General features: G+C 48.5%; 1 protein-coding gene across 2 annotated transcripts; it reads left to right on the plus strand.

Moving 5' to 3' along the window:
* The first annotated feature begins 1,606 nt into the window (after positions 1-1,606).
* lamc2 (laminin, gamma 2) lies at positions 1,607-15,940 on the plus strand. Of its 2 annotated transcripts, none has more exons than XM_014993125.2 (21): positions 1,607-1,813; positions 5,593-5,814; positions 5,883-6,000; positions 6,543-6,664; positions 6,738-6,869; positions 6,944-7,133; positions 7,445-7,557; positions 7,991-8,377; positions 8,473-8,706; positions 8,782-8,918; positions 9,502-9,652; positions 10,066-10,271; positions 10,416-10,495; positions 10,578-10,715; positions 11,139-11,283; positions 11,396-11,545; positions 11,658-11,769; positions 12,393-12,589; positions 13,756-13,914; positions 14,005-14,104; positions 14,838-15,940. In XM_014993125.2, the coding sequence occupies exons 1-21, from the start codon at positions 1,738-1,740 to the stop codon at positions 15,089-15,091; spliced, it is 3,423 nt and encodes a 1,140-aa protein (XP_014848611.2). In that variant the 5' UTR covers positions 1,607-1,737; the 3' UTR covers positions 15,092-15,940. The 2 variants fall into 2 exon arrangements, with proteins under 2 accessions (XP_014848611.2, XP_014848612.2); XM_014993126.2 differs by having other exon boundaries at positions 1,608-1,813; positions 5,638-5,814.
* Positions 15,941-15,960: the final 20 nt, after the last annotated feature.

The raw sequence follows: 15,960 nt of genomic DNA on the forward strand, positions 1-15,960 counted from the left end.
TAAAGGTGTTCACACTTTTTACAGGCAGCTTTAATCCAGCTGTGGTTCTATTGATGATTCCCAGTTCAGTCAGATTTCAGGCTGTAACTGGTCCTACTGGGACCAGTACAGCTGACTGGTTTGTTTCCAAACCCAGCAGATAAAAACTATTCATCATTTTCCTTCTGTTATTATCCTCTCTGCTGCTCTGACACCAAACTGAGATACGTCAGAAGGTTCTAAAGTCCAAAGAGCAGAACCAGAAACTCCATTATGACTGGAGAAGCAGTCAGCAGCTGATGAGGCGTGAGTGTGTTCAGGTGTGGCGTTGGCACGGCAACGGGAACAAATCGGGCGTGGCTCGGCGTGTGTGTGTGTCTGAGGTTCAGGGTGTGTGTGTGTGTGTGTGTGTGTGTGTGTGTGTGTGTGTGTGTGTGTGTGTCTGAGGTTCAGGGTGTGTGTGTGTGTGTGTGTGTGTGTCTGAGGTTCAGGGTGTGTGTGTGTGTGTGTGGATCAGGGTGTGTCGTTCCCTCAGGTCACAGTTTACTCATGAACACATTTGTAGCTGCAGGGAGGAAAAATTACAGCTTAGACCAAATCAAACACGTTCAGATTGTTTTTAACCTCAGTGGGGAAAATACAGTCAGAACAGGCACTGAATTGGTCAGAACCGGGTCAGAACCGGGTCAGAACCAGAATTTTTTATTGAAAATTCTGGCACTCTTTTATTTATATTTCTATTTACTTCCAATGGTTGATATTTTTCATTTGTTTCTCTCATATTTTTATGATTTTATGTCAGTTTGTCCTGATTTTCTTGTTTTTGTTTTTTTCTTTTGCCCATTTCTACCTTCAGTGATCCTGCAGGATGTGGAGTAACGGACAGATTACGGATTAAATAATCAGATTATTTTCATTTTTGATTGGAGCCTCCCTGCTGGTTCTGATCTTTCTGCAGAGCTCAGCTGCATGTTTACAGCAAACATCCGGACCTTCATCTGTCTGACACAGAGACGCTACTGTCCATCTCTGTGAGGCGTCTCTGTCCTCCTGTCCGTCTCTCTCCCTCCATCTCTCTCTCTCTCCATCTCTCTCTCCCTCCATCTCTCTCTCTCCATCTCTCTCTCTCTCCATCTCTCTCTCTCTCTCCATCTCTCTCTCTCTCTCCGTCTCTCCCTCCATCTCTCTCTCTCCGTCTCTCCCTCCATCTCTCTCTCTCTCCGTCTCTCTCTCCGTCTCTCTCTCCCTCTCTCTCTCCGTCTCTCTCCCTCCATCTCTCTCTCTCCGTCTCTCTCCCTCCATCTCTCTCTCTCCGTCTCTCTCCCTCTCTCTCTCCCTCCGTCTCTCTCTCTCCGTCTCTCTCCCTCTCTCTCTCCCTCCGTCTCTCTCTCTCTCTCCGTCTCTCTCCCTCTCTCTCTCCCTCCGTCTCTCTCTCTCTCTCCCTCTCTCTCTCCCTCTCTCTCTCTCTCCGTCTCTCTCTCTCCGTCTCTCTCCCTCCATCTCTCTCTCTCTCCGTCTCTCTCTCTCCGTCTCTCTCTCCCTCTCTCTCTCCCTCTCTCTCTCTCTCCGTCTCTCCCTCCATCTCTCTCTCTCTCTCCACCCGTCATTTCCTCTGACTCTCTCTCTGAATCACAGGTGAGTAAGCGGCGGCAGAATGTGCAGCGTGCTCAGACCTGCTGCAGGACAGCAGAGCGGTTAAAACCCGGCGCTCGCCCAGAACCAGAACATTCTCCTCAGCTGATTTCTGGATCCACCGACATGCAGAGCTGCTGGGTTTTACTCTGCGTGGTTCTGGCTGCTCTGGGCTCGGTCCAGACCACCTACACCTCCTACTGTGAGTACCTGGACTTGTTCTGCCGCTCAGATTTGGTTCTGATGCTTCATTTTCCCTGAAACATCAGAACCTTTCTGCTTATCATCGTTTCCTCTCAGTGAACTGGGAACCAGAACCAGAACCTGGATCCAGACGAGGCTGAAGTGGTTTGGTGGAGGTTCTGTTCAGCTGGAGGTTCTGTTCAGTCTGGTTCTGTTGGGTTTTGGGTGTCTGTATCAGTGCAGAGTTTGGTTCTGTGATCCAGAACCAGAAGGAACCTGCAGCCATGTTTAGTTTTGCCTCCTGGACCAGAGAACAGTTTGTGGTTCTGAACCAGAACCAATCGGATCGGATGGATTTGTTGATCCAGACGAGTTCTGATCCTGGAAGATGATTTGTGCCAGGACCCGGTTCTGAAGTTTGGACCTTCTTTTGGGTTCAGAACCAGGTCCGGTTCCGCTCTGGGCTCCATGTGATGGATCTGTGATCTACCAATCAGGCGTATCATTATGACCACCTGCCTGGCGGTCCGGTCCGGTTCCTGAGCTGCAGTTTGACCTCCATGTTCAGCAGAAATGTTTCTGTCTAACTGAAGCTTGGTGACCAGTCTGGACTGGGTCGGCTTTACTGGTCCAACTGGACGGAACCAGGTTTCCCTCCAGTCTGGGATCAAATCACAGGGATGATGTTTGTCTCTCTTTGATCATTTCTTGCTCTCAGACTTTGTTTTCTCATCTCAAGTCAGAACAAGTTACAAAAAGACTGAAAATGATGAATACATTTATTTTACTTCCTGTTTTCATCACTTCTGATGTTTGGTTGGATTCTTCTTCTCTGGTTCTGCTTCGGATCAGAACCCAGAGGTCCAGACGGTCATAATGTTCTGCCTGATGTTTGAATGTTTCTGTAAAACCATCAGAATAAAACTTCCTGTTCAGACATGAAGCAGGTCCAGACCGGCTGACTCAGAACCAGAACAGAATCAGGACAAACAGAACCAGCTGAACAGAACCAGCTGAACAGAACCAGCTGAACAGAACCAGCTGAACAGAACCGCCTTCCTTCAGAACAACAAGCAGATTTTTATTCTACTGAAAAGGCAGAAATGAAAGAAAAACAACGTAAACCCAGCAAAGCGGATCTGGATCATGTCCTCAGATCACCGCCGCTCTGCAGGAGGGAGACGCCCAGCGGGGGGGAGGGGGGGGCAGACCGGGGCGGGGGGGTAAACAGACACCAGGGTGAGGCCCGTCTGCCCCCCCCGCCCCGCCTTCGCCTCAGGATACAGAGTTTGGAGACGTAGCAGAGAAAAATCCAGAAGGATCTGTCGACACACGACTGAGAAACAAACAGAACCTCAGAGGAGATCTGAGGTTCTGAGGTTCTGCTGCTCCGACCCGATCCAACACCACCGGGTTTAACAACAACAACCTGCAGAGCTTCAGCTGGTGGAACCAGAGTCCAGATGTACCAGCTGGTTCTGGTCCAGTAAATCTGCAGAGGGCAGCTGGGTCCAAAAGTATTCATACCCTGACAGAGTCAAAACCACCAAGTTTGTTTCTATGGAAACGTTTAACTGTCAGAGAAAGAGTTTAATTACAGATTATAACCTATTAATAACTCATTAATAACTTATTAATAACTTATTAATAAGGAGTAAATCCCTCATTCCCTTTATTTCCTCTGGTTATAAACATCCTGAGGTTTTACTGTTTTAATGTTTTACGACTTTTCTCTTTAAATGAAAAGATATTTTGATTTTAATAATTATAAAGTCTTTATAATTATTAAAATCTGGTTAAAACAAGGAGCTTTCCTCGTTTAATGAGATAAACTGAATTTCTGATTGGACAGGAAATCTGCTAAAGATCATAAAAAACAAGATCAACTTAGAGATAATTGATCTGATTTATTGACCTTTGAAAACAAATTAATAATCATTTTCTTTCTCCTCAGTAATAAATGTAAACATCCTGTTTCTGATTTATCTTCAGGATGAACTCCAGGCCTCTGAGGCTCTTTACCATCACCCTAATCTTGAGGTCCCTCCTCAGATTATCTATAAGATCCAGGGCAAGACTTGGACTAGGCCACTCTAACATTAACATCACCTTGATGGACAAATTAAAATATGACAAATGTGACTGAGGGGTATGAATACTTCTGAGCTTCCTGTTTTTGATGCGTGACGGCGCCATGTTGACCTCCTGAAGGTCGTTCAGGGTCACTGGTTTGCATGTGGATCCAGTTTCCTCCAGAACCGATCGGGCCGACGAGAAAAAGTCAAAACAGAAAAAAAACTCAGAAAATACAGAAAATATGTGAGAAAGGATGAAAACCAATCAATTTGAGACTGCAGCAATGGTTGCTGCATTGCTGCGTTGCCCAGTTGCCCCATTGCCCCGTTGCTCCGTTGCCATGTTGCTCCGTTGCCATGTTGCCGAGTCGCCCCGTTGCCCTGTTGCCGAGTCGCCCTGTTGCCATGTTGCCATGTTGCTCCGTTGCCATGTTGCCCAGTTGCCATGTTGCCATGTTGCTCCGTTGCCATGTTGCCGAGTCGCCCCGTTGCCATGTTGCCCCGTTGCCATGTTGCCCCGTTGCCATGTTGCCCCGTTGCCATGTTGCCATGTTGCCCCGTTGCTCCGTTGCCATGTTGCCGAGTTGCCCCGTTACCCGTTGCCCGTTGCCGTCCTCCAGGTTCTGCCCCCGGCTCGGTTTCCCTGGAATCAGAAAGTCATTATTTTGTCTCTCAGCTCGTCTCCTCTGGACTCGCTCTGCTGTAAGGAGGCGGTTCTGATCCGTTTGGTCGGCTGAGTCACAGACGGACCTCAGACAGACAGACACACCTCGACCCGACGCCTCTGAGTCAGAACCTCACAGCCTCATCAGACTCTGAAGCAGCAAAATGAATAAAACTTTCTGTTTATTCTGCGAATAAAAAGTTAAAACATTTTTAAATTTGAACCCAGAATTTCAGCGTTTGGATAAAAAGTTCTCAGGATTCCAGGTTAAAGGTCCAGTTCTTCATCCTGCTGGGTCACATTCAACATTAAATGGGTTTTATTGATAATGATTCATTCATTGTTCAGGTTTTAGTCGATCCTGGATGGTGAAATAAAATATAACTTTATCTCTTTAAAGAGAAACATGAAGCAAACAGGTCAAAGGTCAACCTAAAAACATTCAGCAGGTCGGATCCTCCGTCTGCTCCGGTTCACCACCAAACGTCGTTAATGTGACGAGAAACCCTGAGGCGTTTCCCCAGATCAGACGTTAGAAAGGTTCAGCTTTAGGTTCTGGTTCAGGTTCTGGTTCTGGTTCAGCCCAGTGAGCCACTGGGATTTATCTGCAGATCCAGTTCAGTGTTTTCAGCTCAGATGATCTTATCTGTCAGCATCCATGATGGTGTCACTGGTTTCCAGTTCAGGGAAGAAAAAGAGCTGAAGACAGAGAAAGACAGAGAAAGGCAGAGAAAAGCAGAGAAAGGCAGCCGTCACTGTGAAGCTGCAGCTCAAGAAGAAACTAATTTACACATTTAAAACTCAGTTTGATGGAGAAAAAGACAGAAATAACGGATAAAAACTAAATATTTGTTTTATTTTGAGTAACAAAACGAAGCTGAAGTCCTAAAATTCTTCAGGAAAAACAGCAACTCAAGTCAAACTTCCTGTAGAAGGAAAAGTCCGACATCCATTCATGGCCTGGAAGTGAAAATGTTTCTGAAATGTTTAAATCTAAATCGCATCCATTCAACTGAATGATCATGTTGAGACAAACATGTTTTCATTTCCCTGATAAAGTTTCAGATGTTTCATTAAGCTCCGTCCTCCCGTCTCGTCCTGCAGCGGCCTCCCGCTGTGAGTGCGGCGGCCGGGCGCGGCTCTGCCAGCGGGACGCCTGGGGTCTGCGCTGCCTGGACTGTCAGGGAAACACGGAGGGTCGGCACTGCGAGCGCTGCAAGGACGGATTCTACCAGCAGGGGGCGCGGCTGAGCTGCACGCCCTGCAGCTGCAACCCCGCAGGTGAGGACGCGCCTGTCCGAGTGACGTCATCCAGTCAGGAAAAGTCTGACCGGGTTTTCTGTCTGCAGGATCTGTTAGCAACACGTGTGACAGCAGGGGGCGCTGCAGCTGTAAGGACGGCGTCTCTGGAGACAAATGTGACCTTTGCCCCGATGGCCCGATGGGAGCGGAGGGCTGCAGCAGGAGGTGACGTCATCAGACAGCAGCTGTTTTCATTTAAATCATCTTCAGATTTTCTTTACGTTTCTCATGTTTTTACTTTCATCAGAATAAAAACTAAAATATTTTTTATGTTTCAGATCAGATTCAGCTGCTCACAGAACTTCAAATTGTTTTGATGCTAAAAATTCAAAGTCATAATAAAAGAAAAACCAAAAGCATCAATAACAGAAGCTTAAAAACTAATTAATGTTTTTCCTTCTGTTGTAAATCTTCTGATGTATAATTAGAAGTTTTTGGATTCTTATAATAAGTAGATTATGAATTCTAAACAGTAAAACAGAAAAATATCCAACAGGTTGAAGAAAGAAAAAGGGAAAGTCGGGGATTTGTTGTCCAGCCAGAACTGAAGCATCATTTTAATAAATGTTTTAATACATTTCAGCTCCAGACGTTTGGCAGGTTTATGTTTCCTGTTGACCAACTTTCATCGTTTCAGTCGCAGTTTTTCTCCAGGAGTTTCTCTCAGTTTCTGTTTCACCTCAAACTTCCTGCTGGTTGTTTTCCAGGCGCCAGGAAAGAGAGGATTCTGGGAGTTTGTCTCTGCCGTGTTTCTGTTACGGACACAGTGAGCGATGTTCTGCTCGGCCTGGTTTCTCCGTCCACAACGTCTCCTCCACCTTCAGCTCAGGTAACAGGAACAGAAGCCGGTTCTGGGTCACCAGGTGGTTCTGTTCCAGCTAACCCAACCTGCCGGGTTTCAGGTCCGGACGGCTGGACGGTGGCGACGGTCCAGCGCACGACTCCTCAGGACGTTCTGTTCCGCTGGTCGCCCAAACACCAGGACCTGGAGGTCATCTCCAAACAAAGCCTGCCCACTTACCTGTACGCACCAGGTGAGACAAGCTCCGCCTCCCTGTCTCCTCTCGTCTCCTCCCGTCTCCTCTGACCCGGGTTTCCCGTCCTGCAGACGTTTACCTGGGGAACAAGCTGCTGAGTTACGGCCAGAACCTGTCCTTCTCGCTGCGTTTGGACCGCGGCGTTCGCCACCCGTCCACCAGCGACGTCGTCCTGGAGGGCGGCGGCCTGAGAGTGGCTGCGGCGCTGGGGGACCTGAGGGCCGTCGTCCCCTGTGGGAAGAAGATCAGCTACACCTTCAGGTCAGGAAATGACATCACTCTGATCCTCCAGGTGTGTTTAACGCCTCATTAGCTTCCTGATGCCTCCAACATGAGCTCCGGATTAACTCTGATCCAGAGAAGTGAAACATTCCTGACGGTTCAACGTGTGGAAACCTGCAGAAACTCCTGCTTGTTTATTTTAGCTTCACTAGCATAAAACATGAACGTAAAACTGGAGGAAACTTCAGACTTAAACGGTCCAACATCCGAGTGAAGACATGGAGAACGGACTGGGTGTTTCTGATCAGTTTTACCAGAGCAGCTCAGAAACGTTTCCTGTTTTCCTTCAGGCTGGATGAGAAGAGCAGCAGCAAGTGGAAACCTCAGCTTTCCTCATTCGAGTTCCAGAAGCTTCTCCAGAACCTGACGGCCATAAAGATCCGGGCCACGTTCGGAGAGGATGGTGAGACGGTTCTCCACTCTGCTTCAGGGTTTTAATGTCGTTCTGCTGAGATGTTCCAGATGTGTCACATAAACACATCACCACTGTGTTCAGCAGAACTTCATCCTGCTGATGTTGAATCTTTTAAAGCATATTGACGTCCAGTAATGATCTGTTTTCACCTTCATTTCTTGATGTTTGTCTGTTTAAATGAACATGAGAGAAAAGTTGGAATCACTCCGTATGCTGATGACTTTATTTATGTTTCTCTTGTCCAAAGTTACAGTTCGACCCAGTTTCACTGTAGAAAATGTGACAGACCATCTGTTCCCTTAATCAACATCAGAAATGGCCTATTTAAAGTATTAGAAGAAGCACCAGAGACTTTAAACCACATGAAAATCAGTTTCTTCTGTTTGCTGTGGTTTGCTCACTGATTGGTCCTTTCCTTCAGGACGCGGTTACCTTGACAACGTGAACCTGGTTTCGGCTCGGCGTGGGGACGGCGTGGCGGCCGGCTGGGTCCAGACCTGCACATGTCCACCAGGATACGAGGGCGACTTCTGTGAGCGCTGCTCGGCCGGGTTCCGGCGCCGGGCGCCGTCAGCCGGGGCCTTCAGCGCCTGTGAGCCGTGCAGCTGCAGGGGCGGCAGCTGCGACCCCCAGACCGGAGACTGCTACTCCGCTGACGAGACGCCCGGCGAGCGGAGCTGCTCCGAGGGCTTCTACAGAGACCAGCAGGGGAGCTGCGAGCGCTGCCCCTGTCCGGACAGGACGTCCTGCTCCCTGCAGGCCGGAGCGCTGGAGCCTCAGTGCCTCCGCTGTCCGCCGGGAACCTTTGGTGAGTCCGGAATGACCCCGACACCGAGGGAACCGGAACCTGCTCAGCGTGGCAGGTTGAGACGTCAGTAATGTAAATGTTTGGCGTCTCCACAGGGTTTTACTGCGACACCTGTCGGGAGGGTTTCTATGGCGACCCCGCAGGCCTGCGAGGCGCGCAGCGACCCTGCAGACCCTGCAGCTGCAACGGCCACATCGACGTCAACGCGGCGGGAAGCTGCGACCGCTCCAGCGGAGAATGCCTGAGGTGTCTGAACAACACGACGGGTCGGTTCTGTGAGAGCTGCCTGCCCCGGTTCTACCGCGACCCGTCCGGCACCGCCTGCAAACGTGAGGACAGAGTCCAGCTTCACCTGCAGGATGAAACCAGTCAGGATCTGATCTGAGAAATGTTTCCCTCCGCAGCCTGCAGCTGCAACATCCTGGGCTCAGAGGACGGCCAGTGCGACGCGGCCGGCCGGTGCCGCTGCCGACCCGGTTTCCAGGGTCCGAGGTGCGACCGGCCCGACTGCCCCACCTGCTTCACCCCCATCAGGAAGAAGGTAGCCGCTGCAGACTCGTGTTGAAGAGCTGCTTTACTCCAGCGCCCCCTGCTGGACGGAAGCTGCAGCTTGTTTGTTTCAGGAAAGTTAAAGAAAAGATTTTAGCTGCATAAGGATTAATAAACTAAAGCAGGTTTCAAACTAAACCAAAGGCTTGAAGTAACTGAGTCACATTTTATGTTCTAATTATTCTGGAAGAAAATGTTCCTGCAAAAACAATATTTTAGTTAAAATGTTGCATTTATTTCAGTCTAAACCTGAAACATGGAAGGTTATGAACTGATCCAGTTATTATAAATAATCATTTATTTGTTGTAATGTTGAAGGACCTGCTGCTTCAGATGTGACAGAAATCAGCAGTTTTTTGTTTTTCCTGATATTTTATGGCTTCTTGTTGTAGATTCTGATGCAGCTTTAGTTAGTGTAACACAGATTTCTTTTTAAATTTATTTTCTTCTGCATTGAAAGTCAAATTGACCAAATATTTGGGTCATTTTTAAATTTCTATGCAGATTTTCTCCTAAATGCTTCAGTGTTTCAGCTGCAGGTTGGATTGGTTCTCACGTCTGTTTCTGTGCTTCAGATGGAGCTTTACTCCATCAAACTGAAGGAGCTGGAGCTCCTGTTCTCTGAACCGGGTCGGGTTCCGACCAACCGGGCCGAGATGGAGGCGGCTCTGAGAGCGATGGAGGGTCTGATGAAGAACCTGCAGCAGGACGCCGAGCAGCTGACGGGTCAGAACCCGACACGTTTCCTCCTTCTGACATGAAACTTTCACATCAGACTCCTGGTTTATTTGACTGTTTCCAGCTTTTTATTGATCATTTTAAAAATAATCACTAAACAACCTCAGACCTTAAATTTGGTCTGTTTGATTCATCAACATTTTTCTTTTTCTTTCTAAATCTAGTTTTTTCTTGAACAAAATTAATATCATGTAAAAGTTTTTTTTTTCCTAAATAAAATCCCAAATGCACCAAATTCATAAAAATGTGAATAAAGCATCATAACAAGAAACGGGTTCATATTTCCAAACTGGAACTTATTTTGGTTTTAGTGGCCTCTAGTGGAGATTCCAGGTACTGCAGCTGAATAAATTAATTTAGTTGGTGAAATGAAACCTTTTCCTGACGTCTGACTCCAACAGATCAGGAGAAGTCGCTGCAGACTCGCCTGTCGTCCATCAGCAGCCGTCAGCTGACTGAAGAGCAGCAGGTCCAGAACATCTCACAGACGGTCAAACACATCGGTCAGCAGCAGCGGACCTTCAAGTCGAAGGTGCAGGAGGTCGAGACGCTGATCGGTGCCATGAAGAAACTTCTGGACGAGGCAAAAACCAAAATCCAGTCTGTGGTAAGAGCTGCTGACCAGGAGCGTGACGACCTCCAGAGTTTCTCCTGATGGGATTTTAACGTCGTTGATGTGAAGCTGCAGAACGGTTCCTGTTTCCTGTTTCCTGTTTCCTGTTTCCAGACGGTTTGCTTTGTTTCCTGTTAGGAGCTTCCTGTCCGCGATGATCCGCTGACTTCAGGCTCGCTGTCCTCGCTGGTGCAGCAGGCGACAGGACTGGCTGACGAGTAAGATCTGAATCCGTTTAATCTGATGAATCTGCTTCTCCTTCATCATCATCATCATCATCATCACCGTTTCTCCTCCCAGACACAAGACGGCGGCGGACTCCGTGGAGCAGACGGCCAACGAGGCTCTGAGCGACTCCAAGCAGAGTCTGGATCTGGTCCGGACTCTGATGAACAAGGAGAACAAAGTCAAGGAGCTGATTGGAGATCTGCAGGATCTGTGAGTGGATCCTCAGATCCCCACTGTGGGTCACCGCTGACCTTCACCCACTCTGACCTCATCCTGGACCTCATGAGGTTTAGAGCCAAAAAGAAAACAGAACAGGAAGGAAACTGTCCAAAATGTCCTGCAGCCGTTTCTCGTCTGCTGCAGTAAAGATGTTTATGATCCTAACAGATTAAGATGATAATCTGAGATCAGCTGCCGCCCCTCAGGGCTCCATCCTGGGCCTTTTCCCTTAGACTCATTTCTAAGGAATATAGTTTTATTTTCATTGGTTTACTGATAAACTTTATGTTAGATTTTATAGTCAGCTACTCTTTCTGAACATGAAACATTTGGTGGAAGCTGAAAGAATCAGAGTTTCTGGCTGTTTTGAAGGATCTGGATAAAAACCTTGTAATTTTCTCCTGTTTTATCCAGATACGATAAAACCTCAGCAGATGTGAAGAGTTTGGAGAAGCGAGCAGGAAGTCTGAGTGACGACGCCAAACAGGAGACCAAGATGGCCGACAGCATGCTGAAAGACATTTCCAGGCTGGAGAAGAACCTCCCATCGTCGATGAAGGTGGGAGCTGCTGCACTAGCATTAGCATTAGCATTAGCATTAGCATCAGCATTAGCATTAGCATCAGCGGCTACTGAAGGTCTCTGAGTCAGAGGTGTGTGATGATCCTCAGGACGCTGTGGACGCCATGGCAACCAGGCTGGACGCCCTGAAGGAGGCGGCGCAGAAGAACATGTCCGCCGTGGACGATCTGCTGGGCGCTGTGGAGGACGACCGGACCGACGCCGAAGATCTGCTGGATCAGGGACAAACCGCCCAGCAGGTACCGACCAATCAGAAACCAGCAGAGGGAGCTCAATATTTCAGTTACGATGACAGGAAGTCGGTCAGGAAGCAGAAGCTGCTCCTCTGATCAGCTGGACGTTTGTCTGCAGGAGTTCAACGAGCTGCTGGACCGGGTCAGAACCGCTAAGGCTGAAACCGACAAGGCTCTGCAGAGCGTCGGCCCCAACAACGACCTGGACGACACCCTGAGCACCTTGAGAGGTACGGACCCCCACCGCCAGCAGGTGGCGCCGTGGGACCTGTTAACCCTAATCCACCTCCGGTTCTGGTGGTGGAGCTCACCAGAACCGGGCTTCATCTGGTACCAGGGAGCTGAATTACTACCTGTTAGAACCAGTCAGAACCAGTTAGAACCAGTCAGAACCAGTCAGAACCAGGCAGCTTGTTGGAACCAGTCAGAACCAGTCAGAACCAGTCAGCCTGTTAGAACCAGTCAGAACCAGTCAGAACCAGGCAGCTTGTTGGAACCAGTTAGAACCAGTTAGAACCAGTCAGAACCAGTCAGAACCAGGCAGCTTGTTGGAACCAGTTAGAACCAGTTAGAACCAGTTAGAACCAGTTAGAACCAGTCAGAACCAGTCAGAACCAGGCAGCTTGTTGGAACCAGTCAGAACCAGTCAGCCTGTTAGAACCAGTCAGAACCAGTCAGAACCAGGCAGCTTGTTGGAACCAGTTAGAACCAGTTAGAACCAGTCAGAACCAGTCAGAACCAGGCAGCTTGTTGGAACCAGTCAGAACCAGTCAGAACCAGTCAGAACCAGTCAGAACCAGTCAGAACCAGTCTCCCGTTGGTCTTTTCCTCACTCGTCTGTTTGCGCCTCCAGGTTTCGACCAGCAGATCAGCGACAGTAAAGCTGAAGCTGATGAAGCCATCAAGCGTCTTCCGAACATCAACGGCACCATCCAGGCAGCTGTGGGTAAAAACGGCCAGGCCCAGTCGGTTCTGGACGCGGCGTCCAAAGATCACGACGAGGCGATGGGAAACATCAACGCGCTGGACGGCCTGGCTAAAAACCTCCAGGTAAAAACAGCAGTTAGACTTTAATGGAGGACAAACTTCTAAAGCTAAGCAGTACCTAGCATAAACTGAGGTTGAGCGCCCCCTGCAGGCCGAGGAGAAGCTGCAGTTTGATTCAGGATTAACAGCCTGACTGCTTTTCTCTGGCTGGTTTTTAGTTTTTATTTTCTGACAGCAAATCAAATGTTGTGACTATTGATCAGAAAAATAATCTGAGAACGGCTAAAGCTACGCGAGGCTAAAGCCATTCTAAGCTAAAGCTATGCTAGGCTAAAGCTATTCTAAGCTAAAACTATGCTAGGCTTAAGCTACCCTAGGCTAAAGCTATGCTAGGCTAAAGCTATGCTAATGTTTCTCCCATCATAACTCCTGTCTCCTACTATTTCCTCTCATTCAATAAAATCTTCACATGAAATTTGAAGCTTTACTTGGACTAGGCCTTGTGACCATAAACTGTGTTTTTGTTATATACAGTAGAAAAATCCTTTATTATCCTCAGATTGGAAATTTAATTGTAACATCACCAAACCAACGGAAAATCAAAGCAAATATATTAATATGCAAAATGTAAAAACATAATGAAGAATAAAATACAACATATAATTTTCAACATAAATACTGAGTGATGCTTCAGTTGTTTATTTAAAAATACAAAATGTCCAGAATATTTGATCTTCAAAAACAAACTATTTACTATTAGTGACAATGAAAACTTTCAAACGTCTTTGAAAGAAAAGTTGATATTTGTTGGATTTTTAAACCTCTGACCAAACGACCCCGGCATCAGGAAGGTCAAAGTTCAACCGGGTTTTGGTTTGTTTCAGTATCTCTGCCTGGAACATTTTACAGATTCTTTTACATGTAAAACTATAGAAAGTATAGAAGACCCAACCTGAAGCTCGGTCCGTTTCAGCAGGCCGGTCCGAACGCTTCAACTCAGAACGGCTCAACGAATCGGATCAAACTTTACAGGAAACAGATTATTAATATTTACATCACAGGATGTTTTTATCAAACTGATGGTTCTGATCTGGGTTTGGCTCTAAACTCTCGTCTGTTAGCCTGACGTTCGCCACGACGTCTGCAGAGAATCTCAGGAGTTTTGTTCTCCTGGGAGACATTTTCTCCTCTGGGTTTCTGTAACGTGAAGTTCTGGTTCTGTCCGTCAGAACACGGCCGGGTCGCTGCCGGATGCTGGTGGTTTGGTGAGCGAAGCCGACAAACTGAACCAGGAGGCCAAGAGCCTGAAGGCCGGAGCGGAGCGGACGGCCGAGGGTCTGAGGGACGGGCTGAAGGAGGCGGAGGAGCTGGCTGCTGGAGCCGAGGAGGTAACCATGGCGACCAGGAGCGATCAGATGATGGAGCAGGAGGCGGAGCAGGAGGCGGAGCCGAGGGAGTAACAGGTGTTTTCGTTGCAGGCGGCTGCCGGAGCCACCGCGGCGCTCGCCAACGCCAAGCAGAGCAAAGACGCCGTTCAGGAAACGCTGAGATCCGTCAGCAACATGCTGGCCAACCTGAGTAGGTTCTGCTTTCTGTCCGGTCCAGTTCTGATGAGCTGCAGGACCCAGTACAACCCAGTTCTACAGAACCCAGTTCCCAGTTCACTGGGTCCAGTAGAACCCGGTAGAACCCGGTAGGACCCGGTAGAACCCAGTAGAACCCGGTAGAGCCCGGTAGAACCTGTTAGAACCCGGTAGAACCCAGTAGAACCCGGTAGAACCTGTTAGAACCCAGTAGGACCTGGTAGAACCCGGCAGAACCCCGTAGAGCCTGTTAGGACCCGGTAGAACCCGGTAGAACCCAGTAGAACCTGTTAGGACCCAGTAGAACCTGTTAGAACCCTGTAGAACCCGGTAGAACCCTGTAGAACCTGGTAGAGCCCGGTAGAACCTGTTAGAACCCGGTAGAACCCGGTAGAACCCGGTAGAACCCAGTAGAACCTGTTAGGACCCAGTAGAACCTGTTAGAACCCGGTAGAACCCGGTAGAACCCTGTAGAACCTGGTAGAGCCCGGTAGAACCTGTTAGAACCCAGTAGGACCTGGTAGAACCCGGCAGAACCCCGTAGAGCCTGTTAGGACCCGGTAGAACCCGGTAGAACCCAGTAGAACCTGTTAGGACCCAGTAGAACCTGTTAGAACCCGGTAGAACCCAGTAGAACCTGGTAGAACCTGTTAGAACCCAGTAGAACCCAGTAGAACCCGGTCCGTGTCGTTCCTTCATGCTGACCCGATTCCTCCTGCCTCCCTCAGACTCCGGACCCGTTGTGGACGAGGAGCAGCTGCGGAGGCTGGAGGAGGCTCTGGGCCGGGCCGAGGCGGAGGTTCTGGTCCGCCTGCGGCCGCAGCTGGACGACATGGAGGACCAGGAGGAGGCGCATCGCCGCCGCCTCGCCGCCATCAACGCCGACATCGACGGCATCCTGAGGGACATCGCCAACCTGGAGGACATCCGGGACAGCATCCCTGCTGGCTGCTACAACACGCCGCCCATCGAGGAGCCCTGAGCCGCAGGGCGGGGGTTAGGGGTCAGGGGTCGCAGGGCAGGGGTCAGGGGTCAGGGGTCGCAGGTCGGGGGTCACAGGTCACACGCTTCAGACGCTCCAGAAGGGGAACGGTTTTCCTCCTCCTGGGAGTTTCCATCTGCTGGTGTTCATATCAAACCCTCCTGAGGAACCGGTTCCGGTCCGGCTCGGTCGGTCCGCTCTGGAACCGGTTCCGGTCCGGCTCGGTCGGTCCGCTCTGGAACCGGTTCTGGTCCGGCTCGGTCGGTCCGCTCTGCTCATTTTAGTGTTCAGATTATTTTTCTACAAAATAAATAAAAACAACCAAACTTGTTGTTCAGGACAACAAGCCCTGGAGAACCGGCTGATGTCTTCATATACTTTATTATTTTACTGTCAGATGTTTATAAAATAAGTTTATTAGTTTTTACATAAATTCTGCATTATTTAACAATCCACAGTTTGAAACTTTAAAGTTTTAAATTGAATTCGTCCAAACGTTTCCATGTGTAACCATGGAAACGGTGGCTGTCATGGCGCTTTTAGTGTTCAGGTTATTAAAACCTTTTTTTCAGTATTTATGTGAATAAGGAGAGAAAACATTTTAATTTCTCCACTTTCTGCAGGTTGTGGGAGCCGCTGGAAACATGAATTTATAGATTAACAGATTATTGTTGCTCTGATGATCAGTCAGATGCATTTCTTTCTTTTCTGTATTTATACTTGTACAGATTCATATATTTTGCTGATATGAAAATGTTTTTTAGTTTTGTTACAAAACATGTTGGATCACTGAACAACAGAAATATTAAGCTTCCTTATTGATTTCTAATAAAATCAATTTCAAACCTTTGTTTCTGTTTAATCGCGTT

This window comes from Poecilia mexicana, unplaced genomic scaffold (assembly GCF_051168715.1).
Source record: "Poecilia mexicana isolate PSO_F unplaced genomic scaffold, ASM5116871v1 scaffold_17, whole genome shotgun sequence".
NCBI classification, from domain to species: Eukaryota; Metazoa; Chordata; class Actinopteri; order Cyprinodontiformes; family Poeciliidae; genus Poecilia; species Poecilia mexicana.

What these genes read in the sequence shown, in the direction of transcription:
- lamc2 (XM_014993125.2), top strand. Translation starts at nt 1,738, where the DNA reads ATGCAGAGCTGCTGGGTTTTACTCTGCGTGGTTCTGGCTGCTCTGGGC. An exon ending in GCGGAGGGCTGCAGCAGGAG is followed by an intron (nt 6,001 to 6,542) that starts GTGACGTCATCA and finishes GTTGTTTTCCAG; the next exon opens with GCGCCAGGAAAGAGAGGATT. An exon ending in GGCCACGTTCGGAGAGGATG is followed by an intron (nt 7,558 to 7,990) that starts GTGAGACGGTTC and finishes CCTTTCCTTCAG; the next exon opens with GACGCGGTTACCTTGACAAC.